At 43.2% G+C, this 22,500-nt stretch overlaps 1 protein-coding gene and 1 long non-coding RNA gene across 3 annotated transcripts in view; one reads left to right on the top strand and one right to left on the bottom strand.

Annotated features, from left to right (window-relative positions):
- LOC135093622 (uncharacterized) overlaps nucleotides 1–22,500 on the bottom strand; it is a 132,536-nt gene that overhangs the window by 65,391 nt on the left and 44,645 nt on the right. The window lies entirely within an intron of this gene.
- Nucleotides 1–22,500, top strand: part of LOC135093621 (mucin-2-like) — a 101,094-nt gene that overhangs the window by 47,636 nt on the left and 30,958 nt on the right. The window contains exons 3-4 of one of the 2 annotated variants that reach the window (XM_063993040.1): nucleotides 7,170–7,348; nucleotides 15,226–19,823. In XM_063993040.1, the coding sequence (XP_063849110.1) occupies nucleotides 7,170–7,348; nucleotides 15,226–19,258 (4,212 nt within the window). In that variant the 3' untranslated portion in view covers nucleotides 19,259–19,823. Of the gene's footprint in view, nucleotides 1–7,169; nucleotides 7,349–15,225; nucleotides 19,824–22,500 lie in introns of those variants that run through there. The other variant, XM_063993039.1, reaches the window with a different exon arrangement.

Raw genomic sequence — 22,500 nt, 5'->3', positions numbered from 1 at the left:
AAGATTAGATTATTGTATTAGACGAGCCTACACACACACACACACACACATGTAGAGACACCAAGACACTTCCAAAACCTTACTGGCTACACCTTTCAAGACTCATTCAATATAAACTTACATAACATACATTATTATCATTATTATTATTATCATTTATTTTTTTTTTAGCTTTAGCCAGTCTCCCTTTCACATAAAAAAAGTTAATATGCAAGTTTTTATTTACTTTCCCATATGATGCGTTTTTGTGTCAAGGCTGAATAAGATATTAATTAAAAACACCTTTTCTACCGCACACCTGAGCATACCTGAGTACACACCTCCACTGCGGCAAATTTACCTGTGTACTAACCCACGGTCATATTCCTTTTGCTCCTTAACGGGTAGTACTTAAAAAAATACCGACTAACACAGAACAATTGCTTCATTATTCTGTTCCTTTTATTAACTCTACAATCCTATTTCCTTTACAAAATTGACCAACTTTATCAATCATGTGACGAAACTATATTCCTTTATTATTAACCTAAGATGAATTTAACATTATGTCCACAAATTCTTTACTGCTTTTGCGAATTTTAGCGTATGTAAAGACTTCGTGACACATCCAGAAGTCTCTCACTAAGCATTTATTAGTCCTTTACATGGTAAGTTCAAGAAAGACCATTATACAGTGAAAACCTAGCGGCATGTGAACCCTATGACACTAACCAAGCTTTCAGTCAGGAATAACCGGCCGGAGGAAACATATCCAGCCCCAAACAGTGATAACCAGACGCCAACAGCGAATCATATTACCAAGTGTGTGACTGGGCATAAAAAAGGGAAGATTAAAGTGGCGGCCGCGGATAATGGATGGGAAGTGAGCGGATCTGAATGAATTAGTGATGTGTGGATGATATAAGAACAGAATAACATAACCTTTAATTTCGTCATAAGCAGTAATAATCTAAAGCATAGTAAGTCAGTAAAGAAGAAGGCTCCTCCCCACCCACCCACCCACTTTCCAGCCTTCACTGCCTTGTACACCTTTCGCTCAAGTGATTGTGTGTCATAGATGATTACAGGTGGTCACCTCTCACCTGTGTAGTGGTGGTGGGTCAGGTGTTACAGTGAGTGGGTGTGGTTGGTTATGGATGTCTTCAGTATGCAAATGAAAGAAAGCTGTTGCATGTGTGTGTGTGTGTGTGTGTGTGTGTGTGTGTGTGTGTGTGTGTGTGTGTGTGTGTGTGTGTGTGTAAAATTATGCAATTTATGCTAGCTGGCCGGTTCCTTGATGTGTGTGTGTGTGTGTGTGTGTGTGTGTGTGTGTGTGTGTGTGTGTGTGTGTGTGTGTGTGTGTGTGTGTGTGTGTGTGCATACTCGTAAAATAGACAACTCTGTTCTATAACTCTGCACATTTGAAAAAGTAAGCCTTTTACACGCACACACACACACACCTAGTTACAACCTCTTACTAATCTTCCCAATCAACCCAATCATCACAACAAACAGAAGATGAACACAACTCTAATCAGAAGACTAACCCTCCCTCTCCTCTTCTCCCTCTCCTGACCTCGCGCCATAAAAGGTCATAGTGACACCATATTCGGTCAAACAAGCAAATTATACAAGATTATACACTGATGTCTGATAATGCGCAGGTTTTCGCCAGGTGCAATTAAAGTTTGTGCCTAATTACAAGTGTGTGGCAAGTTTCAGGTGACCATTAGAAAGACAGGTGAATATCCAAGCAGGTGTTGCCGTTTTGTAATGAGAAGCAGGTGTGGTTTGGTATAAATTCAATTTCTTTATTACATTTTTATAGGAGTGATTTTAGCTTGAGTTTGCTTTGAAGTGTCGAAGTTGAGTAATAGTGTGAGAGCTTCAGTATTTTAGTACATTTATCTATTTGACAATCGTATATTTATCATTTGTTTATAGCTATGACGGTGTGCAGAGTTGTTTTCTTTGTTTGCTGCTGGTAGGAAAGTGAAAATGGATATGTAGTTTTGAAATTGAAGTAAGATTTCATGAAATTTTAATATGTGTGGTTATATCTGCCACTAGTTAATACAGTTTAATAAGTATGATTATATGAAGTTTAAAAGAAGAGGATTAATTGTCTACTTATACACAGCAGAAAGTCGCCTTTAAAACAACAGTCAATAAGAACCAAGAATATTCGTAAGGTGCAATTTAACACACACACACACACACACACGTATACAAACCCACTATATCATTTAAGTATAGTGAACACAGAACAATATACTCATTACAATCAACACCATCACCATCATTATAAACTTTTTTCAACCACCATCGCCACCACCACCACCACTACTACTACTGCTACCACCATTCTGCAGCCGGACCCAAAGACCATAAACATCACCTTTACACCTTCTCACAATACCTTACAATCACACACACATGCACAAGCAAAAAAGAGTAAACGTTACTTCACCATAATCACCACCACCACCACCACCACCACCACTACTACTACTACTACTTCAATACTTTCTACTACACAATACTAACACGTTTCCACCTCTCCACTGTTGCACTACTAACACACAAATAAACATACTGATCTTCGTGTTCTGCCGTAGCTTTAAAGGTTTAGTCATCAGCAGGTGTGGGGCGCAGTCATATCAAGGATGCCACGAGAGTGAAGAAACGAGAGCGAAATAAAGAGAACTGGGTTAGCAAACTCTGCATGCAAATTCCCTTCATTCTATTCCATGTCATTCGCCCACCACTAACATGAATCCACCACCGTCACTACACCCATGCAATCACCACCACTATACAAGTCACCACCAGGGACAGACAAACATGCCATCACCACCACCATCACTATCACCACCATTATCACCAGCAGGAGGGAGACGCCCTTGGGTTTTGTACTCCGTCAGGTCGATCTTATCAATGAGCAACCGAAACGGAACCCGCCATTCAGGTGTTCTCGGACAGGTGTGGTCAATTTGGGTGTACCTTGGGTGTTGACAGGTGAGGGTGTTGGCAGGCGAGGGGTAATGATGGGTGTATGAGGGTCAATTTTGTGAGTGTGTGTGTGTGTGAACCTCTCTCTCTCTCTCTCTCTCTCTCTCTCTCTCTCTCTCTCTCTCTCTCCCTCATATTCAAAACAGGTATGCCAATCTCCCTCCTTCTCTCTGTGTGTGTATATGCATGTGTAGTCGTTCTCGGAAGCTAAATTACACACACACACACACACACACACACACACACACACACACACCACTATGATGTGACCTCAGTGAAAGTGACCAAAGAAGGAGGGAGGGTGTGGGCAGAATCACCTCCTTGTGTGGTTCGCGTGGTCTGTTTGCTGCCTGATATACGAGCGTTGTTAAAAAATGGTAGCAGAGAAAAATATATGATCGTCTTTTAAATTATTCTTTTTACTGAACGAGGAGGAAGATAAAGACAATGAAATGTAGATATGATAAACGTGTTATTTTTATCATCATTATTATTATTTCAAGATGCGTACAAAAAAAGGTAGCACTATAAAGTATTATATGCATAAAAATTCTTTATTCAGACGCGTCAAGAATGGTGATAGTGCAACATACACTAAAGTTGTGTGTCAAATTATTTCCTTTATTGTGCAAGAAGGAACACAACTTATACGATAAACAGGATGTATATTTATTTTTATTGTTTTCCTTGAAGCAGGTGTATACACTATAATTCTGTTTTACCTTACTCGTACTTTATTCATGTTTTCTTATTTTTGACCTAATTTTTTCTGAACATTCTGCAAGTCATCCTCAAAAAAAAAAAAAAAAAATAAATAAATAAATAAATAAAAAAAACACGAAAAAATAGCTCAGCTCAGTTCACAAACCACCCACAATTCAACAAAAAGCAAGACCTTTATCCAGCACGAGAAGTACCTTTTTAACACTTCCCTTTCCTTTTAGCTCTTCCAGTAAGTCTTTCAACACCTCCCTCTCCAGTACATCATCGCCTGGTAGAAATGGAGTGAAAATTTAGGTTAGGTTCGTTTTGTTTAGCGTTAAGTTAGTTTAAGTTAACTACAAGTATTCAAAAGTTTAGCATAAGTTAGGTTAGTTGAGGTAAGGTGGGGCAAGTTGACTTTAGCATAATTTACGTAGGCAGGTTTAGGTGTGTTTAGCTTTTAAAGTGAGGTGAGATTCGTCTAGTTGCGTTGCGTTACGTGAGGTTGGGTTGACTGTAAGTGTTCTAAAAGTTCCTCTTCTTGCAACCATCACTACCACACTTACAAATTATAGAGCTGCGGCCACAACTCTTCGTAATGGGGCGAGTGTTGGGTTATAGGGAGAGGTGAAGTGCTTACTGGTTTGTTAAGTAGGCCTGGTTGTCTTGTACTGCTCCTTTCTCTTCCTCCTCCACCTCTTCCTCTTCCTCCTACTTCTTCATTCGCTCCGTCTAACCCAGCTTCCTCATTCTTGATCTCGTTTTCTTCAAGTTTATTTTTATTACTTCTTTACTCTCTTCTTTACTACTCAATTTCCTCATTCTTGATCTACTTTTTCTTCGAGTTTCGTTTGTTTCTTTTTCATTTCTTTTTCTCTTTTTGCTTCTTCATTTTTTTATCTAATTGTCTTCGTCTTTCGATTTCATTATATTCTCCGTGTTCAATTTATCGTCTTAGTACCTAGTTCTGTATTTTCCTATTATCATCAAGTCTCTCTCTCTCTCTCTCTCTCTCTCTCTCTCTCTCTCTCTCTCTCTCTCTCTCTCTCTCTCTCTCTCTCTCATATGTATCTTCTTCAAGGTGGAAATACTTCAAGTCTATGTTTTAAATTTAATGTCTGTAATTCTACTCCTCATTTTCTTCGATAATTCCCAACTACCATTCATTTTTTGTGGCCGGTCTGGGAGGATGGGAGGGCAGATAGAATGACTGTGTTTTGTTTATTAGTCTCTCTCTCTCTCTCTCTCTCTCTCTCTCTCTCTCTCTCTCTCTCTCTCTCTCTCTCTCTCTCTCTCTCTCTCTCTTACTCTCCCTCTCTCTCTTTCAATCTCTTTATCTCTTCCTTTCTCTCCACATTCTCTTCCTCTTCCTCCTCCTCCTTCATCTCAATTAGTCGACCTCTTCTCATAAGCAAACGTTTCCCTTCACTCTATGCATCTAATCCTGTAAAACACACACACACACACACACACACACACACACACACACACACACACACACACACACACACACACCACAATCCCTAATCTCGCTAAGCTATAATTTATCACAATCACCACCACCTCCTCCCCCTTACCTCCTCCCCTCTCCAACACCATCACCAACCTGCCCCTTTCACTATCACCCGGTACAATCATCATCATCAGCAGCACAAGGAAGGCATACACGTTCCTCTCATGACCTCTTTCATGTGATCTTTTGACCGAGCGTGACATGACTTGAAGTTATTTATTTTGCTCATGTTTACATCTATGAAAGCGAAACGAATGTTCTGTGTATGTGTATGTGTGTGTGTGTGTGTGTGTGTGTGTGTTGAGGGTCTGTCTATGTATCTATCTGTCTGTTTGTCTCTCGGTGGAAATGTCTAGTATCTGTGCGTGAGTCAGGAATTATTATCTCGTATGTGTATGTTTGGGATCGTCTATATCAGCTGGTCGTGTGTGGAGGATCTGTCCCTGTATCTGTCTGTTTATGGGGTGAGGGTTTATCTATCAGTGTGTAGGAGGGGTCAATCTATCTAGCTGTTAGTGTGTGGGCCTCTAACTTTGCGTGTGGTGAGGACTATCTATCTGTGTGTGGGCGAGGAAAAACTGTGTGCGTGGCAAGACACCTGCAACATATCTAGCTGTTATCATAATTGAGCGTTGAGCATTCACTTGATACGAGCTTCACCTTATTGTCAATCTTAAAGTTTAACATGCAAGCCATTCAATCAGATACGAGTGAGAATGACTGTCTAAACACACCTCAATTAGTGTCACTCACTTGGAGGGACGGTGATCACAGGTAAATCAATAATCCTTACTATTAAACCGACTCTCCAATTGGCTGCCTAACAACCAATCAAGTCATACTGATAGCTATTCTACACTGTCAACTTAACGCGATTACAAGACCTGCCAGGTACGATTAGGACTCGCCTCTTACCTGGGTGCCTCACCTCAGTAATCGTGATATGCAGGTGAAGGTGGATGAAGAGAAAGAGGAAGAGACAGAAAATGAGAAGAAGCTTACTGACCGTACTTGAGCTGAATGAGGAAGAGGAGGAGGAGAAAGACGAGGAGGAAGAGGTGGTTTATGTATAACTAGTGGCTGCCAGAACAGGTAACACAGGTAGAGGAGGATGGAGGTCAGTAGACTGTGAGAGAACGGAGGGGAAAAATAAAGTGAGAGAGAGAGAGAGAGAGAGAGAGAGAGAGAGAGAGAGAGAGAGAGAGAGAGAGAGAGAGAGAGAGAGAGAGAGAGAGAGAGAGAGAGAGAGAGAGAGAGAGAGAGAGAGAGAGAGAGAGAGAGAGAGAGAGAGAGAGAGAGAGAGAGAGAGAGAGAGAGAGAGAGAGAGAGAGAGAGAGAAAGCAAAACACACACACACACACACACACACACACACACACACACACACACACACACACACACACACACACACACACACACACACACACACACACACACACACACACACACACACACACACCTGGTTTAAGTGTCAGTGTGAAAGGTAAAGGTAAGCGCTGGTACTACTTGGTTACTTGTTTTTTCTTCGTTACTCTTTTGCACTATTGAACATGTCTGACGTTAATAATAATGATAATAATAATAATAATAATAATAATAATAATAATAATAATAATAATAATAATAAAAGGGAGGCGAAAGATACATACAGACGTACATCCTCGTATATCAATCTGTCATATGCGTGTTCTAGCTGCACATTACAGAAACATTTATCACTACCAGTCGCAAAGATAAAGAGAATAGAAGACAAACCGATCAAGCAATCATAATAACTCTCTCTCTCTCTCTCTCTCTCTCTCTCTCTCTCTCTCTCTCTCTCTCTCTCTCTCTCTCTCTCTCTCTCTCTCTCGCAAACATATTTCTCAACCCCATTTTTTCCCTTCCTAATAAGTTACAATTTCCTCCAAACGTTTATTTGTCTCACTCTCACAAACTGTCTCTCCCCTCCTCGCACGGACAGGTGGCGACGGCTCAGCTCTCTCTCGGCAATGAGGTGGTGCCCGTGATGCCAGGAATGCCCACCATCACCAGCCTGGACGTGCAGTGCGAGAAAGAAGGAATGACAGTCAACGTAGAATTCAACTTGCCTTTCAATGGAATCATCTTCAGCAAGGGGCACTTTTCAAATTCTGACTGTCGGTAAGTAAAAAAAATAGGTTATATTCTTCCTTTTCTTTTCTTCCTTCTAAGTCTTTTCTCTTTATGCCTTCTTCTTCATCTCATACGCTCTTCATCTTCCAATTTTTTATATATATATTTTTCTAATTCCTGCTTCACCTGTAAGTAAAAGAAAATTTATATACCTTCTTCTTTTTTTTTTCTTCCCTACCTACATCATTCTTTCCTTTATCTCTTCGTAATTTATTACTTAATCTAGCGTGTTTCTATATTTCTTCTTTTTCACTTCCTACTTCCCCCTCTCTTCCTCCAGATCTGCTCCCTCTTCTTCTAACACCTATTCTTCCTCTAAAGTCGTTACCTTCTTTCTTTGTTTTCATCTGCTTCTCTCCCTCTTTCTCTATTGCCTTTTCCTTCTCCCTTGCATTTCGACTCCATCTGTTGTTTGATTTACTCTTTGCTTTGTCTATACTAAGCATTTTTTTTTCTAGTTTCATTTACTTATTGCTCTAAACACTCCTCTTTCGTTTCAACTTCTGATCTCAGCCAAAAAGTTTTTCTCTTTCTCTGTGTGCTTCTGTCTTATCTTCCTTCCATCTTTCTCTCCTCTCTTTCTCTTTACTTTATGTTGGTAAAGTATTAAATAAGTAGTATTGCTTAAGACTATAAAGCTTAATTTCTAAAATAGTATTTAGTAGTATTGCAATTAAATACTAATTTCTATAAAAATATACACACCCATATATTAAATTTAGCAATATATAAAATATACAAGTAGTTTGATAACTTAAAAAGTATAAGATTAACATAACTTGAATAAAGTAGTTAGTTTTAAGAATTAAACTTTAGATTTAAACTTTTAGATACAAGTAAATCTAATTAACGATAATCTAAAACAGGTAATCTTATTTTCATGTGAATTTCCCTCTTTGTATTTGTGTTTCCTTCCAATGGACCACCTTCCCGAGGCACGGCACACACCTGTACACCTGTCAGTACTCTGACACCTGACACTCACATGGCCACAGTGCCGCACTTAGACAGTGCCAGTGCCTCACCTATCCTTTCTTACAATATTTATTCCCATTACACTACACAAACAAGTCCAAAAACTAACCTTGTATCATACCTGTACATGGCTTGTGTTCCTGTATCCTCTTCTCTAAGGTCGTAATGACGTTGAAATTCTCGTCATTTTCCTCTTCTATTAAGTTCTTCTCTTTCTTTCCTCGGTATGGTGTGTATATATGAGTGTGGTGTGAATATGTGTAAATGATGAATATTTAACAACCCTCCCTCTTAGTTTTTAAGTGTAATGGGTAGTTAGATTGTTACTAATTATGGTGACGCGGAATATTAATTAATCTGACTAACGACTCACGACTCGAGAACCAAACAGAAAAAGAATCAGTCTTTAAAAAGAAATCAATTGACAAGAACAAAAAGACTTGCACTTGCATTTTTTATGAAATCGTAAACTAATCCTAATTACATCTAATGCTTCGTTTGTCAAAAATAATTAATACATTACCGATTACAATATAATTACACCTCAACACGGACAGACGGAATGTAACAGAGTATGCGACGAAGGTACAAAAGTGACGGTAAAAAGACAGGCGGTGACGTGGATATTTGACGGGATGCCAGTGTCCCTTCCACCTCTAACACTGATCGCTGGCCGTCACGTTACGTTAAGCTACATCAACAGCTTGAATGTTACGTGTACGGCTCCCGTCTTTATGACGGTTGATGTAAAGGGTGTGTTCGATGACTTAATGCATCTTGTTAATCAACCGAGTTGACTTCGCATGCTTTTATAAGTTTAGAGTTAAGAAAAAAAAAAAAAAAAAAAAAAAAACTGGAGTTCCAATTTTCATACTTGTTTGAAATTGGAGAATAATTTTAACTAGGTGAATTTTCTACACTAAAGAGCAAAAATATTTATCAATTTGCTTTTCCAACAACTGTTTCACTTAGAATAATATTATCAAGGTGATTTTGAGAAAAGAGTAACGTGGAATTTATCTTTCAAAATTGTCCTCAGTCGACTTAAACAGTCAATTAAACTGGTTCAACGAAAATATGATAATTTTACAGTAAAGTGTTTGGGTCTCATTATAAGCGTTGCTGACTTATACTAGTTTCTATTTTTTGTGTTTAAAATAAGATATCTAATTTAAAGAACAGAAATAAGTGCATAAAATCATAGTCCAAATTGCCGAGAGTGAGTGACGATGGCTATGCTTGTGGTGGTTGTTGTGAATGCAACAATGTACAGTATAATAGTGGATACTGTAGTTGTAGTTGTAGCAACTGGTGGTAACGGTGGTTATAGTGGTGGTGGTGGTGGTCATAGTGGTGATGTTTCACCATCTACTTACTATAATACTGACTTCTAGACGGAGGTTTTAAAGGTCCTAAATACTGAGAGAAAAAAATCAACTTTTATGTATGTAATTATAATATGAAGGATAAAACGTAACTCATCTTTGTAGAATCACCAACTGTCTTTTTATATGTAAAGAAAAAAAGTCACTGACAGTTTTAAAATTGTTTGTTGCGATTATAACGTAAGAATATAAAATTATAAATTATCACAGTCATGTTGCAAAAACTTACTAATAAAAAGATAAATGCTACAACTCCTGTTTGGACCTTTAAAATTTCCAACCTTAATCGCCTCTCTGAGGGTAACTGGTGACTGCTTATAGACGAGCCCCGATTTACGAATATCACAGTCTCTGAAAACCTTGATATAAAAATACCTAATACCGATCCACTACAGTATCTGGATACATATGTACATAATAATATCCAGATACTACGGTACAGGTTTTGGGTATCTTTATATCAAAATTATTCCCCACATGTAGCGAAAGATGACTTGGAATACTGCACATGAGTTATCCAGTATTACTTAGCTGGTTAATTATCCATTCCTATATCTGGAAATCTGTACACGTGGATATGTAATGATCCAGGTACGATCCAGGTGTGTGGGTGGCTAATTAGACATGTAATGCAGTATGTGCCTGAGTGTGAACACCTCCAAGTTCTCTTACCCTGCATAAAGGAATTACTAGTTGCGAGTACCTGACTACCTGTGCACCTAGTTATCCAAATATCTCAGTTACATGCTTGGATATGTAGATGTGCAGGTAACGAAGGACATCCTGGAATAACTAGTTACAAGTGACCTGGTTACCTTGGTACCTAATCATCCAAGTATTTCACCTGGATAATTCATGTGCGCAGGGAATAAGGAACTTCTGTTAACTAGTCATCCTAGAATAACTAGTTACAAGTGACCTGACTATCTGGGCATGTAATTATCCATGTATCCCATCTGGATTATTTAGGTGCCCAGTTAATTGGGGACTTCTGGGTAATCAATCATCCAGGTATGTGGTTACTAGAGTATTCATATATCTGGTGACTTGGCTACCTAGAAATTAGGACACGAAAGGACGCACCAGACAGATCAGACTGACTGGTGTCCCAAACTCCTCCTCCTCCATGACCAGAGATCTCTGACTCAACTTCCAGACATGGAATGCACTAAGTGAATGCTAAGCGACAATAATTTTTAACTTCCAAATACTAAAATGCATCTAAATTACCTTATGAGTTAAGATTACGTTAAGAATTCCTTTTGAAAATTAATTAGTGAGTACTTCGACTACCAAATTCTAATTTGGAATGCTAAAAAATCAGTTTCTTTGTAATCTAAGATTACATTTTTTTTTTTTTTGTAAAAATCAAGTGGCTAATATTTTACGTGATACGGATCAGTATTATTAATATGTAATGAAATATAATATTAATACTTGGAAAGCTTTTGTTAATAAAATTTAAAATAACTTGTACTTCAGAAAATCTGAAGAAATTTGAAGTAAAAATCGAAAAGGCTAATGTGGTCACGTTTCGAGAGACTGTTGGGCAGAGATGGTGTCATGGAGAGAAGGGGAAAAGTATATATGTATTACCCTAACCCTCTCCTCTGCTTTTGTAGTATTGGACTAAAAAAATATTAATATTCTTCACCCCATCTGAGCAAGTAACCCTGAGAGACTGTAAGCCGTATAAAGCTGTAAATTAGACCATTGTAAACCTGTAGTAAACTAAGCTTTTGTGTAAACCTATCTAAACTATTCTTTTTTTAAATATCTACCCCCCTCATGTCTATAAACTGTAATAATAATCATAATAATATATTTATATATCTATAAATATATACATATATTTATGTGTGTGTATATATATATATATATATATATATATATATATATATATATATATATATATATATATATATATATATATATATATATATATAAACGCCTCTATCTAAACTCTACACAGATGAAGCAAAAGAGAGTCAAGGCTGAGACTCCAAATACTATATCTATACATGAGGATTCTTGTCCGCAACATGAAGCTGACGAGACAAAAAGCGTCTCTCAATGTTACTTGGTCGATATCCCATTTTGTTAGCGAGTGTGATGGACGCTGTGCCTGCCATGAATGAATGGATGATGTTTGTTGTTTGTTATGATGTATGGGTGTCATGTCTGTCTACGTACACACAGGCCATAGAGAAATTTGTCTCTTCTTGTCTGTCTGTCCATGAGAAACAGTACTTCACTTTCTGTCCATCAAGACTGGATGTTTAAACTTTTTTTTTTACATATCAGTCATCGGTTCTTACTTCCATTTACATGAGGTACACGAATGTTGAGATTCCCTTCCTGTCTGTCTACAATATTCCAGTGACGCCTCAGTCGATTCTTCTGTTTTCTGTCATAATATATTTCCTGCATCCCCGTCACGTCCCGATTCTTTATATTCTGTCCTTTTCGTGTCTTCCTGTGGTCCTTTCCCTCCTGCTTCTTGACATGACACGACCTGGTACGCATCAGGTACGTGGCCGCTGGATCGGATCGCTCAAGTTACACTCTAAGAATACCAAGTGACCGATGTGGGTCGTCCATGTCGGAGTACGCCAGTGGGAGAGGCCAGAGCACCCGCCTGACCAACACCATCATCGTGCAGAACGACCCGTCCGTCCAGGAGGTGTGGGACGTGGCCAGAACCATTAAGTGTGACTGGGTGGATAACTACATCAAGACTGTCTCGTTCAATCCCTTCTCTGTAGGAATGCTCGATGCTCAAGAGGTCCAATTCGATGGTGGTCAACCCATCGAGTGTTGGATGGACTTACTACAGGGGCGTTGGCCTGACGTACGCGACATTGACTCTGTAGTTAAGATTGGAGACACTCTTTCTCTGATAGTGTATGCTCGGGACAACAACGGCATGTTTGATGTAAGCATCAAGGATTGCTATGCATATGGCAGACCAGACTTTGACGCCTATGACACTCCGAAAATCCAGCTGACGGACGAACAGGGCTGCGTGCTTAAAGATAAACTAATCAGCCCCTTTTACTCCTCCAGGGAAAAGGATGACCGCGGGGAGGTTATCGTTACGTATGCTCTAGTCCAGGCCTTCAAATTCCCTGACCTCATGGACGTGTACATGTCATGTAATGTTGAAATATGCAAAGGAGAATGTGATAACAAATGTGGTTCGACAGATCACACACCATCCTACACGCAAGCGCCTCCTGCTGTCACCACAAAAGGCCCAATCCGTAGAGGCAGTACGCTATATGGTGAGCCAATTTATACCACCAAACCCGCATGTTTCCCAGGTTCCACAGATCCAAACTGCCCTCAGCCCACCACTGAGATTACTACCGTTCCCTCAACAGCACAACCCAAATGCTATCCGGGATCAAACGACCCGGAATGTAGAGTTAACGAACCAGAACAAAGCCGCCCATCAACTTTCATATGTGTGGAAGGAAGCCAAGACCCGAGATGCCAGCAACCTACTAGTCCCGTCACTCCTAAACAAACCTTTGCCCCAACTGTTCCCTCCTTCAGCTGCATCCCGGGTTCCAAAGATCCCAGATGTGCCCCTCCCACAACTGAAGCCCCTAAGTGCTACCTAGGTTCAACTGATCCTAGGTGTCCTAAGCCCACTACCCCTGCCCCTCCCAAATGCTACCCAGGCTCTAAGGACCCAAGATGTCCTACCTCAACTCCTCCCCCTCTCTGCTACCCTGGCTCCTCAGATCCCCGCTGTCCTGCTAGCACACAAAGACCTGTCGTCATTACCACTGCCAAACCCATCCCCCGACCCACTCCAAAACCCACTCCAAGGCCTACTCCAAGGCCCACTCCAAGGCCCACCCCAAGGCCCACTCCAAGGCCAACTCCGAGGCCCACCCCAAGGCCCACCCCAAGGCCCACCCCAAGGCCCACTCCAAGGCCAACCCCACGCCCTACTCCTCCTCCTACCCCTCAACCAACTACCACAGAAAAACCAACAACCATTCGTAGAGGTTCGACACTTTTCCCCGCCACCATTACTACCCTCCGTCCTACCACCCCACGAGTCTTCCCGCCAACAAGGCCAACCACTAAAAAACCCGTTCCTAAACCTTCCCTGAAGCCCTCGACGAGGCGGCCAAACACAGGCAAGCAGCTTGATTCTTCTTCCTCAGGCCAACCTAAACCTGAGCCCAGTGGCAAAGAATGGGAGGGTGAGGCTCGCTACCATGCCTTCCATAGCTACCATTACCAACGTGGTGACGGTAGGCGGCGTCGTGTGTTTGGTGCTCGCGTTCAGAGAGACGGTTCAAGGTCCCGAAGAAGGTCCAGGGCTGCAGATTCCGTAGTAGAAAAAATTCCAGTTCGTTTGACCCTTGGCGTGTCTGTTTTGGCCATCGGTGAATCGCTCCCAGATTCCTTCCCGAAGGCCGAGGCGCAGACTTCAATCGATCCTATTTATGATGATCCTCTAGGATCCGTCTGCTTCCCATTGACAATTTTCGCTGCCGGAATGCTGACCATTCTTTTCCTTCTCCTCATCTCCTCCACCACTGCCCTGGTACTTTATATTCGTAAGAAGGAATCACGTAAAGACGATAAGGACTATTATGGATATTAATTGCTCGTCTCTCTCTCTCTCTCCATAGTCGCTCACAACGTAGTCATTACCTTTGACAGAATTAATCAGTGCTTGGCTTTCATAACCTTTTCATCTGACTACGATACATTGCGATACCTTTTACAGTACACAATCAAATAGTTGTGTTTTGTACCACTACCTTCACTTCCAAGCATTATCACAAGTATATAAATATATCGTTGGGTTTGACTAGTCCGAGTCTTTGAATATGATAATGGTGCGAATGCTATTACGAATTAGTTGGATTAGACTAGTTTCTACACCGTCACTAGTTTTATCTTGTTGACGCTTCACACATACGTAATGTAGGTTGTATTTCGGCCGAAAATACCCTGGTGGTAATGAATCCTTGTATGAAATTCAGTGCAAAGGTTGCCTCTTCTTTCGTTTGATTTCGTTCGTTTGTTTCTGCAACATTATTATACACCAGAACGCTAGAAATGACTTATTTTTTGTTATCACATTCTTCTATTGCCTGTCCATGTTGCTTTTCCTTTTATTTTAGTTTACCCTACTTTTTTTTTTACTGGTAATTTTGCATATACTCATGTTATTTTTAAGGATACGTAACGACGCTTGACCTCCCCACATGTCACCTAACCTAGCAAGATCTCGTGAGCCAAGAGTCAATTTCTTTTTGACTCATGTCTTGACTGACTTAAACACATGACTTGAAAACTTCGACATTTCTTCTAGTACTGTCCTTTCCCTGTTTGGCCCCCAATTCATCTAAGGTAAGTCGCAGTGACGGCAAGTTAATCCTCTCTTATTGTGAGATAAAGTGTAGATTCTACAACAAGAAAGAAAGCTCCACCATAAAGAAGAGTCTCGCTTGCTCATGGTGTTTCCTCGCTCAGTTACGTCAACGCAAACTCCGGGCGAAGTTCATACACGTTCCTCATCCCCATATCTGGATGCGGTACGAGGAACTTCGACAACGAAGTCGACGGAACGTCCGGATTCCAGAATATGATCATGATCCAGAATGAAGAGTTCGTACAGGAAGTTTGGGACACGGCCAGGAAGATTACATGTGACTGGACCAATCGTATGGAAAAACTAATCACGTTCCAGCCATTCGCTGTGGACATGTTACAGGCGAAGGAAGTTCGCTACACTGGCGACGACCTCAAGTGCTGGATGGACATCAAGGTCGGCAAAGGCCCCTTCGGTGACTCCATCGACGGAATAGTGAAGATCGGTGAGGAATTGACTATTGTGGTGTACTCCAAGGACGGAGGGATGGACTTTGACATGCTGGTGAAGAACTGCTATGCATATGACTCACAGAATATTGAGGATAAGAAGACGACTCGTATCCAGCTCAGTGACGACAAAGGGTGTCTCCTTAAGCCCAAGTTGATGAGTTACTTCTACCGAACTCGAGACACTGGATCAACGGGCGCGGATCTCATTTCCTTTGCCTCACTCTATGCCTTCAAGTTCCCTGACAAGATGGATTTCTACTTAACATGTGAGGTTGAACTTTGCAAGAGTGGTTGCAAGAATGTGTGCCAAGACCCCAAGTACCCAACCAACGTGATCAACTACTTTGTCAGCACCACCAGCACTACTACCACCACTACGCGTTCACCTCCTTTGAACTACTGCATAACAAGTCCTGGGTCTCCCCAGTGTTGTGGTAGGACCCCACGACACCCGAGCTGCACCACCACCACCTCCACCACACGAAGACCTGATCCTTGTGTCACCAATCCAGGGTCCTTCCAGTGTTGTGCCAGGAATCCTTCACACCCTAGATGCACCACCACCACCACCACCACCACTACTACCACAAGAAGACCTGATCCTTGCATCACCAATCCAGGGTCCTTCCAGTGTTGTGCTACCAATCCCTCACATCCTAGGTGCACCACCACCACCACCACCACTACTACCACAAGAAGGCCTGATCCTTGCATCACCAATCCAGGATCCTTCCAGTGTTGCAGAAGAACTCTAAGACATCCTAGCTGCACCACCACCACCACCACCGCCATTACCACCACCGCCACTACACCGAGGCCTGATCCTTGCGTCACCAATCCAGGATCCTTACAGTGTTGTGTAAGGAATCCTTCACATCCTAGATGCACCACCACCACCACCACCACCACACCGAGGCCAGATCCTTGCGTCACCAATCCAGGATCCTTCATCTGTTGTGCCAGGAATCCTTCACATCCTAGATGTACCACCACCACCACCACCACCACCACTACCACCACCACCACACCGAGGCCAGACCCTTGCATCAGCAATCCAGGATCCTTCCAGTGTTGTGGAAAGACTCCAAGACATTCGAGCTGCACCACCACCACCACCACCACCACCACCACCACACCGAAGCCTGATCCTTGTGTCACCAATCCAAGGTCCTTTCAGTGTTGTGCCAGAAATCCTTCACATCCTAGCTGCACCACCACCACCACCACCACCACACGAAGGCCTGATCCTTGCTTAACTAATCCAGGGTCCTTCCTCTGTTGTGCTAGAAATCCTTCGCACCCTAGGTGCACCACCACTAGCACCACACCAAGACCAGACCCTTGTATCAGCAATCCAGGATCCTTCCAGTGTTGTGGAAGAACTCCAAAACATCCGAGCTGCAGCACCACCACCACCACCACCACCACCACACCGAAGCCTAACCCTTGTGTTACCAATCCAGGGTCTTTCCAGTGTTGTGTCAGGAATCCTTCACATCCTAGATGCACCACCACCACCACCACCACCACCACCACCACACGAAGGCCTGATCCTTGCATCACCAATCCAGGATCTTTCCAGTGTTGTGCCAGGAATCCTTCACATCCTAGATGCACTACCACCACCACCACCACACAAAGGCCAGATCCTTGCGTCACCAATCCAGGATCTTTCCAGTGTTGTGCCAGGAATCCTTCACATCCTAGATGCACCACCACCACCACCACCACCACCACCACCACACAAAGGCCAGATCCTTGCGTCACCAATCCAGGATCTTTCCAGTGTTGTGCCAGGAATCCTTCACATCCTAGATGCACCACCACGACCACCACCACCACCACACAAAGGCCAGATCCTTGCGTTACCAATCCAGGATCTTTCCAGTGTTGTGCCAGGAATCCTTCACATCCTAGATGCACCACCACCACCACCACCACCACCACCACACGAAGGCCTGATCCTTGCGTCACCAATCCAGGATCTTTCCAGTGTTGTGCCAGGAATCCTTCACATCCTAGATGCACCACCACCACCACCACCACCACCACACAAAGGCCAGATCCTTGCGTCACCAATCCAGGATCTTTCCAGTGTTGTGCCAGGAATCCTTCACATCCTAGATGCACCACCACCACCACCACCACCACCACTACACGAAGGCCTGATCCTTGCGTCACCAATCCAGGATCTTTCCAGTGTTGTGCCAGGAATCCTTCACATCCTAGATGCACCACCACCACCACCACCACCACCACTACACGAAGGCCTGATCCTTGCGTCACCAATCCAGGATCCTTCCTCTGTTGTGCCAGGAATCCTTCACATCCTAGATGCACCACCACCACCACCACCACCACCACCACCACCACCACACGAAGGCCTGATCCTTGTATCATCAATCCAGGATCCTTCCAGTGTTGTGGAAGGACTCCAAGACATCCTAGCTGCACCACCACCACCACCACCACCACCACCACCACCACCACACGAAGGCCTGATCCTTGCGTCATCAATCCAGGATCCTTCCAGTGTTGTGGAAGGACTCCAAGACATCCTAGCTGCACCACCACCACCACCACCACCACCACCACCACCACACGAAGGCCTGATCCTTGCATCATCAATCCAGGATCCTTCCAGTGTTGTGGAAGGACTCCAAGACATCCTAGCTGCACCACCACCACCACCACCACCACACGAAGGCCTGATCCTTGCGTCATCAATCCAGGATCCTTCCAGTGTTGTGGAAGGACTCCAAGACATCCTAGCTGCACCACCACCACCACCACCACCACCACCACACGAAGGCCTGATCCTTGCGTCACTAATCCAGGATCCTTCCAGTGTTGTGCCAGGAATCCTTCACATCCTAGATGCACCACCACCACCACCACCACCACCACACGAAGGCCTGATCCTTGCATCACCAATCCAGGATCCTTCCAGTGTTGTGCCAGGAATCCTTCACATCCTAGATGCACCACCACCACCACTCGAAGGCCTGATCCTTGTGTCACCAATCCAGGATCCTTCCAGTGTTGTGCCGAAAATCCTTCACATCTTAGCTGCACTACCACCACCACCACCACCACACGTAGACCAGATCCTTGTGTCACCAATCCAGGATCTGCTCGCTGCTGCTCTAGGGATTCATCCCATCCCAGCTGCATCAAGAATCCTTGTTCAGGACCTGATGATCCACGCCCACAATGCCGCTCAACCACCCGACCACCTACCACCACGCCCAATCTCGAACATCACGCTTTTCACGCCTGGCGCAAGCAAATATCAAAGCCTTCTCGTCGCCGCCGGCCGCCTTATGGCACTAACTTGAGTCCCGCAGCTCTTGAAGCACTCAAAAAAAGAACGCAGCGTGACGTGGCGTTCCCTCCACCTCCGCCTCCTCCCCCTCAGAGGACTGTTGTTGCTATGGCCAGAGGATTCCGTGTGGTGGCAGATAATGACCTCAACTTCCCTAGCACGTCGTGGACTGAACAAATGAATGCCCCTCAGAAGGACAGTGTGTGTGTGCCTAACACCACTTTCGCCATCGGCCTGTTCGTGCTGTCGCTTCTTCTTGCCACCGCGGTGCTCGGTGCTGCCTTCGTGTGCCTTAAGCTTAGGGCCTTGGTGTCCCAGAAGAAGCTCAAGGCCAAAAATTATTATTACCAGCAGTGACCTTCCTGGCCTGCTGATCCACCCTGCCCCCGATTGCTGGACTCAAACAGGGGCAGGATGGTCTCCCGAAACCCGGCGACTCCTCACCTGTCAGGTTTCTGCTGGCGACGACCTGCGAGGCTTAGGGTCGCCGCTAATTATCCTGTGCAGGTCACAGGTCAACTCTAAACACCTTAATGCTCAGGCCTGACTCTCCACGGGACCCAACACACCATCACCTGACGAGAACGCGACACGCACATAGAGACGCCCGGTAATGACTCACAGGTGTTCCTCCTCCAACTGCCGACACCTGCTGACACTATGACCTTGACTGTACACGCTCTCCGATCTTCAGGTTATAGTTTCCTCGATACACAACCACGCCTTCTGCTGCTGCGTCAGGAAAGCCTCACCTTCCCTCCTACTGTATGATGCTACAAAGAAACCTCCATGGGAAGGTTGCCAAACTGCCTCTGTGCCTGACGACTTCAAACGTGTTAACACTGCCTTGTATAATGATGCCACAGCTTTTGTAAACCTCGAAATTACACCTGATGTCAAAATAAACACTGATAAGTTTAAACTCCTTTAACCCTTTCGCCTTTAAACTGTAGTGTTAGATATTAAATTCTAAGTAGTTTGGTGATGTGGTAAGCATTTAAATAGTTATAAAGAAAAATATGGGACATCGACCAAGTAACAAAGTGTAACAAAGTGTAATAAATTCCCCTGTGCATTGCCTGTGAGGGCTTCGCCACCTCTCCTGAGCCACCTATCTCAGCCGGATCCTCAACACACACGCTTTACAAACTAAAACACAAAATAAATCCAAACCTGAACACACAACACATTCTTTTCTTCCTAAAAACGTAGATAAAAGCATAGAACCCCAACAGCTTCTGTGAAAGTAAACCTAAATAAAAAAAAATCAATAAAGAATAAACAACTAATAACTAATAAACTTTTCTAAAGAAACTAAAGCTATAACAATTAATGAGTATAAACCATGATAAAACAGATCAAACTGCTAATTACATGTAAAAAAAAAAAAAAAAAAAAAAAAAAAAAGAAACAGGTAAGGTATAATTCAGTTCGGACACCTTCATCTGCTGCAGCACACTCACCTGTCCGCAACATCGTAAAGGTAAGATTCAGGAACCGGTAAGTAGCAATTATCAGTAGCATCAATAGTGGTCTCCTCAAACCGCTTCGTTAGGGCTAATAGGTCTCCTGTTGTCTGTGCATCCTTTAATGTTCCTTTGTCGTTATCATAAAAGAAAGGAGAAGTCTGTACGATGATGTTCGCTAATACGTGCATTTGTTTTGTCTGTCTATTCTGAACGATTTCCGGACACTAAAACGTTTAACTCTAAAGATACGTTGTAAATAATGTCAAACAAGAATAAAGGCAGGGACAAGCTTAGCGAAATGCGGTGCAACTTTTAGAGCGTAATTTCGAAAGACACCACTGGCAAAGAAAGGAGTGATCGAGTGGTAGAAGCCTTCTGTGCCACTAAAGTCAAGGCGCCAATCAGCAGTAAGACTTAACGGTGTAAACTCGACAACCATGCCATAATAGTCCTCAAATGACGAACATAAACTAACTCCAGCAAGCATATTGAATGCACCCAACATAGTCCACCCTGATACACTAACACAGAAAACCAGTCCAGCATTCAAGGATAACAAAGAAAGCGGAGCCAACTTATGGAAGTCACGTACAAGTAAACTCGAAAGGCGAACGAGATGGAAGATAGAGATGGAAGAAGTACGAGAACAGTAAAAAAAGGAAACTTGAAGATACAACTTTTTTGTCGCAGAGAGAGAGAGAGAGAGAGAGAGAGAGAGAGAGAGAGAGAGAGAGAGAGAGAGAGAGAGAGAGAGAGAGAGAGAGAGAGAGAGAGAGAGAGAGAGAGAGAGAGAGAGAGAGAGAGAGAGAGAGAGAGAGAGAGAGAATGTAGTGAAAGTGTAGTTTGTATCAGTGACCCCACATGGTTCACACCTGACCCCCCAACCTGCATACCTGACCCTGATTAGAGGAATACTTGTGTGATACAGGATTTGGTAGAGAGAGAGAGAGAGAGAGAGAGAGAGAGAGAGAGAGAGAGAGAGAGAGAGAGAGAGAGAGAGAGAGAGAGAGAGAGAGAGAGAGAGAGAGAGAGAGAGAGAGACTTTCCTTAACATCAATGCGTTACAACACTCCGTCCTACGTCGCCTTATTGAAGGACCAAATTAACCACACGGGCGGGTAAAAATGTCCACAGGGGAAGGGAATACAACCAAGGGGTGAATGTATCAGGGAAGAGGTGACAGGGAGGTAAGGGGGTGTAGGGGTTGTTCGGACGAGGGAAAAAATGGCTAGAGCAGTGTTTTATTTAACTTGAAGTGCTGAAATAAATCTTACGGGGTACTGGGAAATACTGTATAAAGGGTGTTCCTCAAAAGGGATATAAAAAGTATGGAAGGAATACTTTTCAACGAGTGTGCTTGATAAACTTTAACCTCATTTTCACCTGTGTTAATACATCTTAGTGTCGTGATGGAAGACAATAAATTTGCACGGATGTTCCACACTTGGTAGGAGGTCTGCGTCACTAATCTTTTGCGGTGCGTGTTACTCGTGCGGGGTGCTGGACTGCCTCGGCCTGAGAAGGGATACCGAGTTCAAAAAAGGGTTAAGAAATGCTGGATAGAGAGAAATATGTCCACTTGGAAGTTTATTAAAGGGGAAAATGTCCACGGAGGAATATTTAGAAAGCAATTCACGTGTATCGAGGAGGAAATGTCTTGGGTAAAAATGGCCAGGGGTTGAATGTGAGCTTTCCCATAAGTGCCCCATTGCCACACCTCTCCCTGTGTCACCTCGCATCACCTGACCGAGATTACCTGCGCTACATGACCGCCACGAGACACGAAGGTCGCAGTGACAGATGGAAAGTGCAGCGTGAGTGAGCAGGACTTTCGTTTCGATGTTTTTTGTTCGAAGGTCAAATACTTGATTCCTCTCGCTCTTCGCTGATTTGAGTCACGCCAAGACAAGTGAGGTCAGGTTGTGTTCTCGTTAGGTTTTTATGATCACCTCTCACGCATACTTAAGTCAGTGAGATTTGGGATTTTACGGTCATCTTGCATTACGCCACTAATTGGTCAGGGGTGCGTGACGGCCAGGTGTGTGACTTAAGTGTAGGTGTCCCACTTACTGATGGCAAAGAGTACAGTGGATATCAGGTCTAAAAAGAGAATAGGAATTAATGCATGGA

Source organism: Scylla paramamosain, chromosome 43, assembly GCF_035594125.1.
Source record: "Scylla paramamosain isolate STU-SP2022 chromosome 43, ASM3559412v1, whole genome shotgun sequence".
Lineage (NCBI taxonomy): Eukaryota > Metazoa > Arthropoda > Malacostraca > Decapoda > Portunidae > Scylla > Scylla paramamosain.
The sequence above is the reverse complement of the archived record's forward strand: the minus strand, read 5'-3'. Positions and strand labels throughout refer to the sequence as shown.